A 17,917-nucleotide genomic window follows, 5' to 3' on the forward strand; every position below is an offset into this window, starting at 1 on the left:
CTAAAGTTAAGTAAAACATTGACATAGAGCTAGGTGAAATTGAGATACACCTGAAACAGTGAGATAGGTTTGTGATAGAAATACAATTATGTTTTTGAACATGACGTTCCTCTGCTAATGCTGTTGTGCTCGTCAGTGAAATCTGTTGGAATATGTTTAATTCTAAATATGGTCCTATTTCAGAGTTATTTGAGCTATGTGGTCTACTTTTGAACCTACTATCAATATTTTTAATGCTTGGCTTTTATGAGTTTGTCACAATATGCTCTAGGATGATATGGAACCATTTCCTCCATTTTCTCAGGGTCTTGCGAAAGAACAACGTTAAACAATTGATGACCTCCTTCTACCAGCCCACAATAGAAGTGTCCTCTCATATTGTATCACAGTGTGGTATGTCGGACAGAAAGTCTTTACAGAGGGTGGTGAACATGGCACACGATATCATGGGCTGTCCCTTGAGTCCGCTAGATGACATCACAAGGGATCGTTGCCTTAGGAGAGCGAGAAAAATTCTCAGGGACGATTCACACCCCAGCCAGCACCTCTTTAATTTTCTACCCTTGGGCAGGAGATACAGAAGTATAACCAGTCGTACCAACAGGCTAAAAAACAGTTTCTATCTGTGGGCTGTTAGGCTGCTGAACGAAAAATAATATAGTGCAACTGACTTTCGGGGTTGGTGTGTTGTGCGACAAGCACACAGAGTGCAATGAGATTGAGTATTTGGGGGGGGCTCAGTTAATTTTATTGTACACAGGTTGTACATTGACAATAAAGGTGGTGGTATTATTATTATTATTATTATTATTATTATTATTAAAAAAAAACCACTCAAACAGTTGTTGTTTTCTGCATTCATCACTTTCCCCAACAATTGGTGTGATAATATATATAATCATTTTTAGTCCTATCTTATAACTTTTTCCTTCAGGAAGTCCAGAGGATAATGTAAACCCTTGTCTACTGCCAGTCATCACTTGCATTGCTCTAGAGTCTGAGGACAAACCTTGCCTGAGCACCTGTGCAGTAGCAGCCATCAGCACCACTACATTGGCGGTGACCCTTCTACCAAAGGGAAAGGCTATTAAAATCAGGGCAGCCCTGAACAGAGTCCCTGATAGTATGGAGTAAAAAAAAAAAAGAGGCTTTGCTTTAACATTGCTATTTTCCCATACCAATCTGTATCAAAAGTTTTATAAACAGTGAACAGAAGGAGTACAAGCAAATACAGGCTTGCTTAGTATTAAGCTTGGCTACACAGAATATGAGCCTACTGTAGTGTACAGCTGAAATAAATTTAAAAAATTAAAAACTTGTCCAGTAGCACCTTAGAGACCAACTAAGTTTGTTCTGGGTATAAGCTTTCGTGTGCATGCACACTTCTTCAGATAACGAAAAGCAGGCTTTCATATCAGTTCCTATAAATGCTGATAGGTGGGTATGGACGAATTCCTAAGATGTTTCAGTTAGCCTCATATCTTAGGAATTTGTCCACACCCACCTATTGCCGTTTATTTACCAAAGCTAGATTAAATGTATTTCCATCGGAAGTTCTAAATGGTAGACTGAGAGGCATCCCTATCAGAATAGGCTTTGTTCATGTTCATGTTCTCAGGACGTCGATTGCATGAACCATACCCTACTACATTATGGGCAGTATCAGCAAGCAAGGGATCAACTGATCAAACCCTCACTAGCAAATTTGCTAGGAAAATCTGAAGCCTCCCATGTTAAATACCTTCTGGAGGATAGGTCAAATGATATTACACTGACTTCGGCAAAGTTTCTTTCGGAGGTTGCAAGAAACAAAGAACATCATGCTCTAGACATAACAAAATGACTACCTCAGTCTCTTTCGCCTGCTGTTTGGTTGTCTTAACTGTATCATGTTTTGAAACTGTTTTGTGGGTCTATGGACCACTAGATAGATAGATAGATAGATAGATAGATAGATAGATAGATAGATATAGATATAGATATAGATATAGATATAGATATAGATATAGATATAGATATAGATATAGATATAGATAGATATAGATATATTTCCACATACCCATTTCAACAAGTGCAATGATAACTGTAGAACAATGCATCAGAATTGTCCCATTATGGTCCTTATTTTGCACCTTAGTTGATTTTTTGATTAACAAAGTATGGGAATATGCTAAAGTAACTCCTATGACATAAATATTAAGACCTGTGTATACCAAAGTCAGCAGACATTTACAAATGTCCAGGAAATATTTTTTATTTTTTCTTGTTGCATGAGCCCATCTTCCCAAATCTGAAAATAAATAAATAACTAGCAAATAAGCTTATTTCAATGAGAATGGCTCATTATGTGCTCTCCCAGCACCAGGGACTTCCCCTTATGAAATCAGTGACTCCAATTGCAGCAAATAAAAGTAGATGCTCAATTCACTTTCTCCATTTCTTAGCCCTTCTTTCCCCTAGCCACATGTGCATCAAGATGATAACAAGTCAAATGCAGCATTCAGATAATCAATCCAAATTATTCAGTTGAGTCCTATTGTAACATTTTCCCACCTGCAATAATAAAATTGCAGCGCTATCCCCATACATGGCATTTTGAAAATATACTTTGGATAGATCCAGTGCTGCATACTCAGTTCCTTCCAATAAATTTCTTTTCATATGCAGAACAGTAAGAATAAAATCATGTCTTCAGTGTACACAGATAACATTGTATTGTTTTTTATTTTCTGAAGTTGTTTCTTTTAATGTACTTTGAAATGAAATTATTCTATTTCATTTTATGCTCTTACCAAAACACTATTAATTGTCCTGCACAATGGGAATGCTTATAACGGATTAAAAGGTGTAGAATTGTTAAGTCTATCCAACATTAATGATTTCCAAGAAATGACTTTTGGAAAAGAATGGAAGGTAGCCTTGCATTCCAAATATATTTCCCCACCATACTTTTGCCATAGTACAGAGAAGTAATGTCAGAGATCCCAAGAAAATGCTAATTTTACAGCTAATTACAAAGTCCTATACTGATTGTTGTTAAAGTTAGAAAATCTTTTAAGCATTTCCTATTTTGAAAACAGGAGTGCATGTTCTCCATTTATCACAATATATGCTAAAAGCAATTTCAGTGTTCTAAATGCTGATCTGTATATAGCCAAAATGGCTCCATCCACACACTAGATAGATAGATTTATAGATAGTTCAGCAGGCTTAGGATTTGCAGAAACACACACACACACACACACACACACACACACACACACACACACACTGGGCAACTTCCCCCAAGTGTGAGGCCTTCGGAAAGGCTTTTTCAGTGGTGGCTCCATGTCTGTGGAATTTCCTTCCCATTTAGATGCATCTTGCTTCTATAACAGGAAGCAAGTGAACGCACACCTCTTTTGCGGAACTTTTGGAGGAGGGATGTGATGAAGAATTGTTAGCTGATTTTTTTACAGCCAGATTTTTATGAAATTAAAGAACAATTTAATGCTGCCTTTTTCTTTTCTTTTATTGTACAGTGATCTAAAAGCATGAGGGACTTTTTCCTTGCCCTCTGATTAGATCAGAAGCTTCAATTGAAATCCCTGCCTTCTTGAGTGACTGGGCTCAAGAAATGAATTGCACACAGCCAACTCTGTGAATGTGCTCTTTCATCAATGGGACATGAATGGCTGTTTGACCTTTTAAAGTAAAAATGCCCTTTTTGCATCTCAATAGGTTTCTTATGTTTTCCCACTGAAACTTCAGAATGACTTCACTGAGCTTTGTCAAAGGCACCTAGATAGCTGTCTTAAATTTGCTATTTTGCTGCTATTTAATGTAGTTATGGTGTAATAACACAACATGCACTCATAACATGCACCATAATGTTACATAGATGCATCAATGATTGAGCGTTTGCATGAACAGTTTATGAGTGATATAATGTTTGATATAAAGTACTGTGATATAGTAAAGGTAAAGGGACCCCTGACCATTAGGTCCAGTCGTGGCCGACTCTGGGGTTGCGGCGCTCATCTCGCTTTATTGGCCAAGGGAGACGGCGTACAGCTTCCAGGTCATGTGGTCAGCACGACTAAGCCATAATGTGTCAGATATCATGGACCCAAGCTGTTAGTTGTATTTCAAATTAATATAATAATATGGGCAGCCAATGCAAGCACAGAGATGTGCTACTAGTGGTCTCTTGCATTTTGCATCAGCTGCAGCTTTCACAGCAGACCCAAAGATAGCCCTATCAAGAGCACACCTATGCAGACACCCTCATGTATTAAGATCACTGTACAACAAAAAAGCCAGAATCGCATTCCCCCAGTTCAGCTCTTGATACATGTCATCTAAGGAAATCAGCCCTGAGTGCTCACTGGAAGGACAGATCCTGAAGCTGAGGCTCCAATACGTTGGCCACCTCATGAGAAGAGAAGACTCCCTGGAAAAGACTCTGATGTTGGGAAAGACTGAGGGCACAAGGAGAAGGGGACGACAGAGGACGAGATGGCTGGATCGTGTTCTCAAAGCTACCAACATGAGTTTGACCAAACTGCGGGAGCCAGTGGAAGACAGGAGTGCCTGGCGTGCTCTGGTCCATGGGGTCACAAAAAGTTGGTCACAACTAAATAACAACAAAAGGCAAAATCAGTCTCAAAAGTGTGCCTTGAAATGGATCAGCAAAATTGATACCCTACAGGAACCCCTGCAGCTGCTCTGCCATCACTTTCTGCACCACCTTACCCAAGAAAGGTCATTCATAACTGGATAGTAGTTGTTGTAAACCACAGTCCAGGAAGGGCCTCTTCAGAGGTGAATGCACTGCTGCCTGTTTAAGGACAGTAGGCACAAGTCCACTGCATAGGGATGCATTAACATTCTGGACCGTGCTGGTCAGTTGCCGCTGCCACCCCCACTGGCTTTTCACTTGCCAATATGGACAGAAGTTAAGACAGCAAGAAGTGAATCACATTACAGTCAAACCTCGGTTGTCGAACGTAATCTGTTCTGGAAGACCGTTCGACTTCCAAAATGTTCGACAACCGAAAACTGAAAGCGGACACCTCAATACAATAGGAACAAAATAAAAAAATCTGTGTGCATGCACACAAAAGCTCATACCAATAACAAACTTAGTTAGTCTCTAAGGTGCTAGTGGAAGGATTTTTTTTATTTTGTTTCGACTACAGCAGACCAACACGGCTACCTACCTGTAACTCAATACAATAAGAAAACTCAAAACAGAAGCTGTGTCGGATGTTTGGCTTCCGAAAACCATTCAGAAACTGGAGCAGTTACTTCTGGGTTTTTGGCGTCCGGGAGCCGAAATGTACGACAATGGAGGCATTTGGGAAACCAAGGTTTGACTGTACTGCAAGGGTCCTGTCCACATCATCAGGCTACATAAACTGCAATCAATTCCACAAAGTATGGGGATGTGCTGCATTGGACACCTCAGCTTGATGCTGATGGGAACCCTGTTTTACATCAGAAGGATTTCTGTCCAAAATTTAGGTCAAGAACAATGCTGCTAATAGATCCTAAGAATACTCACTTGCTCCCTTGAAACAAATGAAGTATACTTCTAAGTAAACTGGCTTAGTATTTAGGGAATACTCCATTCTATCCATTAAAAGCATTTTGATCCTGCCTTTCTATCTCAAATGGCAACCTTGAGGTGGCTAACAATCATTAAATCAAGCAAGCAAATACCTTCACTTAAGTTAAAACAACAACAACACTGAAAAAGAAATGTCTTGACTTAACATTTACTGTACTGGCAAGAACAGAAATGTCAACTGAACTTCCCATGTTGGAAATTCCAAAGACTGTGCAGTGCCACCAACAAACTTGATCCCACATACTGACCCCATCCTTAGAGTAAAAGCTGTTCTTTTACTTTAAAATAAAATATGCATAGCTAAACACATCATCTTATTTCATTTGTGAGAGCAAACAAAAACTTTTTTCTCATTAAATGTGAATCAATTATTTCTTCATTTTTTTAGTCTTTCAAAACATGACTTGTTGTGAAACTTGATGCAGTTGCCAATATTTATGCATTCATTATTTCAAAAGGGAGTTTATATTTGCATGATTTTGTGGCTCCTGGGAAGAAGGCACTGCTGAAACAAAAATGAATTAAGTTTTCATCTTATTTACCATTAGAAACTCAAAATGGTTAAGGATGGATAATTTCTTGTGATATCAAGAATACCTAAGCCTTTAGAACTTGCAGCTCATTTTAAATTTTGAAGGGTGTATAATATTCTATCAAAATGTTACTATCCGTCTATGGCATACAATAACTACTAATATGCAGCAGTATAGAATTTAAAAAATGCTTTCCCTCTATATGTTTATTATACATAAAATTATATAGCCTCATTTCTCGGCAAACAGTGGAGCCAAATGTCATGATTATAAGTTTAACTGCATTTCTATTTGTTTACTGACACATTACAGAAACACAGAACATGGAGATGGCATACGACACTATTACCCTTTTCACTTGGGATGACAACCAATTAAATAATTTTAAATCTTTTAACAGATTGGCTGATAATGATTATTTCTCATTTTATGTGTACAAATCAACACATTTAAATAAACATTCAGTTATGTCTTTGATTATCCACATAGGACCTTTTGACTGTCAGCAGACAGCAATGGAAGGATGGGCTGAGTTAGAGCCACCTGCTCAGTGCCACTGCCTCACCTCAGAGATGGTGTGAAGAACCCTGAGACCCCCGGGTATAGGGCGTTACATAAGTTCAATCAATCAATCAATCAATCAATCAATCAATCAGCTGCCTTGTATGATATGAGGGGAGAAGAGGGGCAAGAGCCTGAATAATGTTGGTTCTCTACCACTGAGCTATGATTTGAGTGGGTATTTTATTTTGGAAATCTTTTCTAAGCCTCTTGAATAGCCTCATAGGGTTATAAAGCAGGATACTAGTATTATAAATAAATACACAAATACTTGGAACAGCAAGTTTTATCATGTATTATTTTCTTGTATGACAACTGAATGACACACCCAGAGGTGTTAGTTTGATTTAACAGGAAAACAGGGGGGAAACCCCACATCACGTTTATCTGGTTGAATCACTGTAAAACTTGGAAATGCAACAGGAAACAAGAGGACACATGTGCATTCCCCAACTTAAAGCCAATATTCAAACACATACATTTCAATATACTAACTTGCACAAGCTGTAAAGGTGAACAAGGAATACTTCTTACAACTTGGCTGAGATGAGCTAAAGATCACAAAGGCTGTGAAGTGTGTCAGAGTTGAAAATATGAAACTACTGACATATGACAGCAATCCTTAGAAGATTTTTATGAAAAATTGATCAGTGAAGCGCAATCAGGGAGATCTTTAAAAATGCCTGCACTCAACACCCTCCCATGAACACAGCTTGCTTTGTATACAAGAAAATGAAATAAAGATAAAACAATAATCACTGCACTAATTGTTTATATATCTCTGCACTGTGCATTTTAAAGATGGGTGTGTTTTATTGTTTATAACATGGTTACTCCTCTGGAATTTGCTGCTAGAGGTTTTACTGTTATTTTACTTTACTTAGAGTGGTTTTATTATGTGCCTGGGCAATTTTTATAACACCCTTAGGGGGAGCGAGGGCTGCTACTACAGAGGCTCTTGTGAGCAATTCATGGAGGCTAGACATTAAAAGGAAGTGTGTGCGCGTGTACGCACGCCAGAATTTTAGCAGCTGTTTCCCTTTCCCAGTCCTTCCAACCAGCCAGAGGAAGATGCTTCTGAGTTGCAGGATGGTCTGTCATAAAGTATTTACAATCCACAATCAAACACCAAAGGAAGACTGATAACCAGAATTATGGAATTGCTTTCTATCAACTGTGTCTTCCTAGGTGTACTTGCATCACAATTAAAATATATATTGTCTCTTTAGACATGGCTTTGGTAAATTGCCAGTCCTAATAAGCAGAAGCACTAGTGTCAACTTGTGTATTTAGCAGCCCAGTAAACTGATCATTATTAGCTACCGTACATTCACATTTATTACATATTTACATATAATGCTTTCAAATACATGTATCAAATCTCTTTTCTATTCCACCCTTTTAAAAGTTAAACTATTTAAACCCAGTTGGATTGAAAACTTAAGTTGTGAACTCTGCAGAGCGGCATGTATCAACTTTGATAAGAAATAGTTCCAAGCCTTAGCAACTGCATGACAACCAGGACAGTACAGTTACAGTTGTGTTTGTGTTTGAATGGATTTTGCTTGCAGAAGGGCTAAGAAGCAGATTTGGTGTAGCAGACAAACAATGTTGACAATCTGGACTTTGCTACTTTACTCTGCTACAAACTTTGGGCTTAGGGAAATGGAGGATATTCATCCTCCACAGTGCTATTTTTCTAGGAAAAGAGGTGCCAGAACTCACAATGAATGCTTTCCTCGTTCTCTTATACAGTCATACCTCATGTTACGTTTGCTTCAGGTTGAGCATTTTCAGGTTGCATCCCGCGGTGACCCGGAAGTACCAGAAAGGGTAACTTCCGAGTTTCGCCGCTTGTGCATGCGCAGACGCGCAAAATGACGTCACGCGCATGCACAGAAGCGGCGAATCGTGACGCATGCATGCGCAGATGCGCATTGCGTTCTGCTCATGTTGCAAACGGGCCTCCGGAACGGATCCCGTTCGCAACCAGATGTACCACTGTAATGGTAATGGTGCCCACCTAAGAAGTACCAGAACTGAGTAACAGCCTTGTTTCTCCTAAATGTTAACAAAATCCCTATGAGATCAAATCCCTCAGGTGACGAGATAGTGAGCTACTGAAGATTCCACAGGCTTCCCAAGATAGGAAAACTTTCCCAGATCCTATTGCAATATCCAGTAAAAGGAAGTGGTTCTGTTCCACTAGAAATAGGTACCTGACCAACAGTTCAAATAACTTAAAGTACGCTATAGCACACCAGGAGACGGAAATGGCAACAAACCAGAACAGCCTAATTATCCGAACTGGGAAAGTGCCTGACAAATACAGAAAGACTATACTGGTCTCTCAGGAGTGTAGTATGTATTGACCCAGCAAGTTAATTAGGCACATGATGAAATGGCAGGAGATAAATGAGGGAGAAAAGACTTTGTGATGGATTGACGTATGAAGGATGTGGCAGCCAATTAGGTTTTATGCCAGAATGATCAACAATGGATGCAGTGGCTGCTACTGAAATGCTCAAGACAAAAAACATAGAAAAGAATTGGATTTTGTATTATACTTTTATGGGAGGCCTCCAACAGAACCATTTAAGAAGCTTATGAATGACATTTCTAAGCTCTCTGGGATGGCAGGTTAATATTAGGAATCAGCTTAATGGCTATTCCAAAATGTAGGGGACAATTTCCACCTGTTACATTATGTTGTGTCACAGACATATAGAAGGAGCCTAGAAGGAGTCCAAGATGATAAAGAGCTAGAAAACAAGTGTGTGGTGAATGCTGTGACAAATATGGAATACATGCTGTGTTTTGGGTCAGAGGGAGGAAAATCACCTATTGGGTTGAAATACAGTGTTCAATCATAGTATCTGTAAGATCAGAGATTACAGGAGACAAAGAATCAAGAGGTTCCCCTCACCTTGCTGGAACAGTTTAAGGCAGCTTCCAATGTTTCAGAGGACAGGGCCTTAAGCAACCCAAGAATGCCAGTGTATTCTCATTTGCCCACATTTTGCAACTGTCAGATCAGGACAATAAATAGATTCTAACTTTCAAAAGATTAGAATCCATCTCATGGCCAAAAAGATTCTAAAAATAAACCTCCACATGATAAGCTATTCAGGAATTTAGACAACAGGTCTTCCTAAGCATTGCAATGAAAACCAATTATTAATTCTTTTGTTTAAAGAAATGCCTTGCTTCAGTACTTATACCACTATACAGTATTAAACTTCAAAAATGCATGCTGAACTAAATCTGCTACCACTAAGTAGAAAGTCACAACTTTTTGCATATGGGCTGAATTTCAAGCCTAGAAGTGCCTGCGTTGGAATCCTTGCTTTCATCAATGAAACTATGGTTCTCTGAGGTATTCAGAATATGGTGTGGCTGAAATTCTGTATGCACATATACATTACCACAACAACTGCACCCTCATATATTTGTCCATAAACATATATACTAAACTTTCTTTTTAGAAATTCAGTTAGTGAGGAATCCATCAAAGTCATTGACATGTTTTTTTTGAACTAATAAGCCAGGCATAGGCAAACTCGGCCCTCCAGATGTTTTGGGACTACAACTCCCATCATCCCTAGCTAACAGGACCAGTGGTCAGGGACGATGGGAGTTGTAGTCCCAAAACATCTGGAGGGCTGAGCTTGCCTGCGCCTGTGCTAAGCTCTCTGAGGAAAATGATAATACAGTTCTTCATAATTTGTTCTGAATCAGAAAAAAGTGATAGGAAAAGAAAGAGAGATATTTAAGGAAAAGAATCTATGAGTTGAGCATTCCAGACAGCTCTATGTTCATTATACTCCTTACTTCATATACTTCCAAACTAAACTAATTACTCTGTTAGCTTGATACATTGATTTTATTTCACTCCTTGACTTGCTTATGTGCAGTAGTTACTTCACAGTTATGGTATCTGCATACCTGATAGCTCCAGCATCAAAATAAATCCCTTGTGTACATAAGAATGACAGTGCTGAAGTTATTGATAAAAGTGTTCCCTTTAAAGATGTATTGGGAGGCCACCAGTTTTAGGGGGGGGAAACAATTTAATTACTTTTTTGGGGGGTTGATTATATTACTCGCTTTTCTAGATAAACTTTTATTTCCTTTATATCCTTATAATAACTCTCATAAAGCCTTGGTGGTCAGTCAGTCAGGATATGTAGGCAATGTAGCAAATTTCAGTAATATATTCATATTTAATAAAATAAAATGCCCCAATTCTCTAGTTAAAGGAGCTTAAATAAATAAATAAATAAATAAATAAATAAATGCTTACTCAGATTTTTCTTCTTCCTTGCCCTCAGTCCTTTTCTGTTCCTGACACAGCCAGGCTGTGTCATTTTCAACTGCCCCTCTCAGCCTGACCTTCTCTCTATTCTCAGTATTCTATTCAACCTCCTCTCCCCTTAATTCTCTCTCACAGCTCCATACAGAACATGTGCATGGGGTCACCCTTATTTTACTTATTTATGAATCGCTTCCCATAAAAACATCCCAAAGCGATTTAACAATAACCAGTAAAAATAAACCAGTAAAAATAAAAACACATACAACATCAATTTCACTTGCAAAAACAGATACACACTAGGAGAGAAAAGTCCACTTAAAAAGCTTGTTGGAAATTGAAAGTCTTCCATACGCACCCAAAATATAATGCAGATAGTGTCTCTCTGTTATGTCTGATTATGACTACAAAAATGCCTTCTTAATAAAAGCCACAAACACATTACACTACTATTCAGCAAAACAACAAATTCATACTAGACAGTCCCCTTGATCTAACTCAGCAAACCAATTCCCCAAAGACATAGCACAGATGTAGAAATCTTCCCGGAATAAACAACCCAGGAAGTAAAATGCACAGCACTTGTCAACATGCCAGAGTTTCTTGCCAAACATTAAACTTTTCAGAAAATTAGCCCTTTCTTTGGTTTAGCAGAAAAGTGAAAATAACCATACTGGAATTACAAAAAGTGCTGAAGAAAATTATGATAGTCATATAACTGTCCTGTTTAAAATGTCAGCAACAAATGTGTGAATTGCCTTCAACATAAGTCTCCATGTAATTTGAAAACATACCATTAAAATAGCTAAAATAGTTTTTAAAACAGTAGAAAAACAACAACTAAAGATACACTTAAAAACAATTCAAAATGAACACCTAAGGCAGAGATAAGCTGGAAAAGCTTGTTGAAAGAAAATTGTCTTGAACTGTTTCCACAAAGTGCAGATAGTGGATGTCTGTCATATCTTAACAGAGCTGCTGTTCCACAAAACAGGAGCAGCTCCCTAGCATTTGGATTAACATTTAACTGGTGACTACTCAAATAAAACTTGGGTTCCAATCTCACATCTGTTATGGATTAATTACATTTCACTGTCAACCAGTCTCAGTCCCTGATCTGTAAAATGGACCACTTCATAGAGCTGGTTGCATTGTTTAGACTGCAGTCACTTGCAATTGTCCCTAGCTGTATGAAAAATATACCAGTTGTTTTAAATTTCGGCAGAGCAATTCAATAACCCCCTTACGCTGGGTGGAGGTATTTGGATTATTATTATTTCTGGATGTTTTTAATGTTTGATGTTTTATTATTGTTTTATCTGAGTGGGAAGCTGCCCAGAATGGCTAGGACAACCCAGCCAGATGGGTGGGATATTTTCTTCTCCTTCTTCTTCTGGCACAGGAGTCAGTGTGAGTGTTGTTGACAGGATGTTCCAAAATGGGGTGTTCTCAAGGCAGAAGCGGGCAGGGGCTGAGCTGGCCCAGGATCCATCTTATTGCTGTTGCACAACAGCACAGAGCTCAACTTCTGTGCCAGCATGGGGCCTGCATAGTGACTGGCCTGTTTCAAGTCATCCGCCTGCCCCCTGCACCTTCTGCTGCAACCACCATGACCAGCAGGACTACAAGGCCTGATGGCGGGGAGTTTAGGATTGGACCCTAAAACTCACCTAGACACTCTTACAGAGTAGATAATGGGCCCATATACAGCAGAAAGACAGAGAGAGAGAGAGAGAGAGAGAAAACATTTTTAGGTTCTAACGTTTCCCCCCTACTTTCATGAGTTAACCAGTGAGCTTTTTAAAACCTTTTTTCTCCAGTGCTGAACTTTTGGAACAGATTAGAAAGGAACAGAGAACCTTTATGTGACTATGAGTCAGTTCACCCAGCACGCTAACAAAAGCCTAGTCAAAGATCAGTACCACTAAAAAGCCATATTCTATTCCTCTATGTCCATTCAAAGCTTGCACTGAAATCAGCAGGGCATGCCCATCTGAAGCTAAAGTTTAGCTTTATGTTATATATGGATAGATAATATTAGCTTTATTCTTGTTTTTAATCCTATCCAAGTTCTAATATTTCAGAAGGAATACTTTGAGTGGCTGTGCTGCTTAGCCCTCTGACTTAAGGGGGCGGTTAAAGCAATTTTTAAGTTGCCGTGCCTTCAAGGGAACTAAATTAAGTTCCAGGCAAGGATTGTGGTTGGAAAGTATATGGCTTATCTACTCAAGTCAGTATACTTTGTGCACCCAACTTTACATGCTATGGCTGCATTAACAGCACTAAACATATTCCTAAACATATAAATATTCCTATATTATAATGATGCTTCATGATAAATTAAAGGAAAAAGGAAAGCTTTTGACTTTCACATTCTCCAGGACCACCTGCTGCCGCCAATATACCTGTGAAATATCCACATTCAGGGCTGCCAGCGCTCTAGTACTAGTATATGTATTGCATATTCTGACTAGCAGTGGCTGTCCAGGATCACATGTATAAGGGGGTATGGGGTTGCTTGTGCGTAAAGCGCAAACTGCTCCGAGCTGAGTAGTTTGGACAAAACTTTCCCCCCAGGCTGGACAGTCAGTACACCGTGACTGTCTCAATCACTGGAAGAATCCGTCAGTGGGCGTTTCCTGAATTTCTTCCAACATAAGAGTTCTTTCACACCCAATCGTCGTCTCCCTTCTCTGCGCGAAAGCTGTCTGCGCAGAGTGGGCGTCCCCAGAGGAGGTCCTGTGCTCTCCCCGCTGGTTTCACCGGCAGAGTCCTAGAGCCTTCTCTCCGCAGCTCCCTCGGACTCCCCTTTCTCCCTGGTGTCACCTCTATCTCCTTCCCCAGCGGAAGCGTCCTCTCTCCCTCTGCTGGTTCCCTCTCCAGCATCATCATTTGGGAGCCTCAGCGCCACCCTTGGCTCCGATGGCAGTTCCCTGACAACATGCAACAGTGTTTCACATTGCCTGCTATCTGATGCTTTTAGCATAGCAGGGGGCAGGGGAGAAGATGTCTTCTTTCTCTCTCTCCCCCAACCTGAAATGCACCACCTCCTCAAGGTCTCAGTAAGACAATGATGATCCTGCTTCAAGCTAGGGGGAACCCTCAAAAGGAGCAGTCTTATGCAACCTGCCTTATGCAAACTGAGCACTACTGTACTTTACTTTGTGGTTTGCATGTGTCTGTCTTGGGAGACAGTGGAATGAGCCTCCTGGGGTGAAGTCAAACTGTTGCAGTAGCAGCACTGAAATGACCTGGGCAATGTGTATCGAGATCCTGAGCTGCCTTCTCAGCCTTACTGGTGTAGTCCAAAGGAAAGCAGAGCAATATGTTTTGCATCAGCTTGGCTGCAGGTGATGCTTGGAAGGAGGCATACGAGGCGCCATCCAACTGTTTTAGGGACTCCACTCTGGATTTGTGTAGGGTTTAATCCTTAGCCTTTTTTTCTCCCGAAGATATCTCACAAGGCAGCAGAGGTTTAGGATCGGAGTTTTCCTTCTCCTAGATGGGCTACCTTCCCAGGTTGATGAGCTCCACCTGCCCCTTCTACTACAAGGGCAGAAACCCCCTTCTTAACCGTTGTATCCACTATTGGTCTTGTCCACTCAATCTGCTGGAGTTTTTCTTCACATGCAGGGGAAGTCTCTAACTTACCTTCACCTGGTTTAGCTGGCTAGTTGAAGCCTTTTCCCGGGGTGTTGCTGTCACATGCTGATAGCTACTAGGAGCCACAGGGGAGAGCTGAGTGCAGGGTGGGGACCAAAGGTGGACAAACCAACCTAGATGAAGCATGAAATGTCCCCCACAAGAGGGACTTCCCCTCCCCTAACACCTCATACACCCCACTACTTTACTAATAGGGTAATAATGTCAATATTATGAAGAAGTATTTAAAACTGTTCAAGAAGCTAGTGAAGAACTTAATAAGATACTTATAAAGAGAAGCAGGACAACTTAAATGAAATTGACTACAAGCTTTGGTGTGGACATATGAAATTAAGGTCGTATTTGGAATGAAATAGTAACCTTCAGTCTCTGTGCCATTTTTCTTACTGCTGACTAAATATATTACTAATACTGCAATTTGATCTTTTTACACTTAATACACAACAGATATGTTTTAATTCACAACATGACATCTCTTCTCTGTGAATGTTAAAGGGTGTTGCTAACTACAGTGTTATTTGTTTTACTATTATGGGCCATATGCATTAGTATTATTTTTTTTGTAAAACTGCAGAAAGCATGGATGGATATATACCTAAAGCAACATGTTTACTCATATATATTGTTGTAAATGCTCACATTTGGCACTCTTGCTGACTATTAAAGATACAAGTACTACATTATGAGGCACACTTGCACTAATTCTGAAAAAGGAAGCATTCAAAAGCACTAAAATCTTCCTTACATATTTAATATAGCAGTAAAACAGCATGTGCTACCACAAGCAATCCTTAACACAGAAAGTAGCTTAACGAGCTAATGTGCCTAATCTGGAAAAATATGTGAGGAATTATGACATCACCAAACAAATAGGCAACCTACTATGGAAAATCAGGATATCTTGCTATGTTAGCCAAACTTGCTAAGAACAACTGTAAATTTTTATTGGCTTAAGCCTCAGTGTAGCTAATAATACATATTTTCCCAGAGAACCAAGCTGATCACAAGGCAACAAAACATAGTTTTCTCTAAGTATTATTTTATTATTATTTAATAAATTTGTATACTGCTCTATATCTGCAGATGTCAGGGTGGTTCACAGCATAAAAATACAAATTAAAAAACACAAAATAATAACAATAGCAAAATCAAAACAAACAAACAAAACCCTGCTCCCTCCCAATGTCACCAAGAATGTCAAATGATCTGAACATGTTCACATTGACTAACAGGTTTTGCCCTGTTCCCTATATCATATTTATTTAGCAGAATTAGGGCAACGTTCAGAGTTTTTTATCTATCTGTTAGCAAGACCAGCCAACACTATTTGCTCTATGCCACAGTACCTCTCTTGACTTTTAATAAGGCTAGTTCAAACATCATGACCTCTATGTGAAGGTTGCAGGAGGATTGTGGAGGTTTTTGCATGACTGCACTCCACTCAGGGAATGTGACATTTGTAAGTGTCTTGCACAACATGTGATGGCCTGATCTGCATATTCGTGGTGGCCATAAATCCTGAAGAGAGAATTCTCTATGCAGTTGAGGTGTCACATATGATAAAAGGGTTACAAATAGTACGCCCATCCATGATAGTCTTCGTCAAGGGCTATAATAAAGTGGCTTGAAGGTAAAGACTCTCCTCCCTGCAAGAGAGGGGAGTGGTTGTGGCCGGGAGCCGGACTCCGCCTTAAGCAGGGGGCGTTTGCCCCCTGCCTCCCACTCACCTGGCTGGCGCCCACGCCCTCGGCCAGGCACCCAACCAGGTGCCTTCAAGGGGGCATGTACAGCAGCCTAAATTGCTGCGGCGCCAGCCTCCAGCCCTCACTTTTTGTCGTCCAATACCTTTTCACTAGGGACACAGGTGGCGCTGTGGGTTAAAGCCTCAGCGCCTAGGACTTGCCGATCGAAAGGTCGGCGGTTCGAATCCCTGCGGCGGGGTGCGCTCCCGCTGCTCGGTCCCAGCGCCTGCCAACCTAGCAGTTTGAAAGCACCTCCGGGTGCAAGTAGATAAATAGGGACCGCTTACCAGCGGGAAGGTAAATGGCGTTTCCGTGTGCAGCTCTGGCTCGCCAGAGCAGCGATGTCACACTGGCCATGTGACCCGGAAGTGTCTCCGGACAGCGCTGGCCCCTGGCCTCTTAAGTGAGATGGGCGCACAACCCCAGAGTCTGTCAAGACTGGCCCGTTCGGGCAGGGGTACCTTTACCTTTACCTTACCTTTTCACTTGCTGTAATCAATAAAGTTGTGGCCTTTTCTTGCCCATTAACCTTATATCATGTGTCCTTGTGTTTCATTCCACTGTGCGGGGTTCGGGTCCTCGAACCACAATCATTATTTCACACAGATCATGGTGGCTGCCATTTTGAATGTTAACTTATGTGGAGAGAGAAAATGCTCAGTCTGTGAGAAACAAATGGAAGATACTGCATCTTTGAAAAAAGATATCTAGACCAGTAAGACTTGATTTATGTTTATGAATGTGTTTGGAGTTTTGCAATTTTCAATCTCAGTTCTGAATTTTATGGCATATTATTTTTATTGCTGAATACGTCTGTGACATACTGCTAAAGGGTTTTCATCTTTAACTTTGTTTAACTTTATTTGCAAAATAAAAGTTTCATTTAGCCTTGAGGGGGGAACATACCACAGAAGAATGGCAAGCATATCTTACTTTCAACAATGCCAATGAGTGGAAGCATAGTTTTACCTTGAGTTTTTCTAGATGATCCTGGAGTGAGTCAATCAGCAAATCCCCCACTGGCTGCCAAGAGCCCTTGAGAGCTTCAGCCTGACGTAGTTTCAGGTCCAGCTCATCCATTGCCTCCTGAAGCTCCTGCAGTTTTTCAAGAGCTTCATCTATCTTTTTTTGCCATTCAGTGGACTGTAGATTAAGTTTATCCCATTCTGTTTTGACCTCATCTGCTTGCCTTCGCAAGAGTCGAGTGACATTCTGGGCTCTTTCCTCCAGAGGCAGTTCTAAAAGTGAAGTACAAAGACAGTTAGATCTTGTATAGGCTAACTGTACACAAATGAAAAGAACATTTGAAAGTTGTTAGCTATGTTTCATATAAGCACAAATCTGAAAATACCTCTACTATTAATGCCCACTATGTAAACATTGCAAAAGCAGGGCACTGATTCAGCCCAGATCATGACTGCTGCTTTCAAGTAGTCATGTAATCCAGTTTTTCCTGTGCTACTGAAATGACATATGACTGAACTACTCAGAAACC

At 40.2% G+C, this 17,917-nt stretch overlaps 1 protein-coding gene across 12 annotated transcripts in view; it reads right to left on the minus strand.

The window, feature by feature from the left end:
- DMD (dystrophin) overlaps nt 1-17,917 on the minus strand; it is a 1,007,479-nt gene that overhangs the window by 165,787 nt on the left and 823,775 nt on the right. For all 12 annotated transcript variants that reach the window (XM_081908923.1, XM_081908930.1, XM_081908919.1 and 9 more), the window contains one exon: nt 17,392-17,660. In XM_081908923.1, coding sequence (XP_081765049.1) covers nt 17,392-17,660 — 269 coding nt within the window. The remainder of the gene's footprint in view (nt 1-17,391; nt 17,661-17,917) is intronic.

The sequence above is a fragment of the Podarcis melisellensis genome, assembly GCF_964234715.1.
Source record: "Podarcis melisellensis genome assembly, chromosome: 4".
Taxonomy (NCBI): domain Eukaryota; kingdom Metazoa; phylum Chordata; class Lepidosauria; order Squamata; family Lacertidae; genus Podarcis; species Podarcis melisellensis.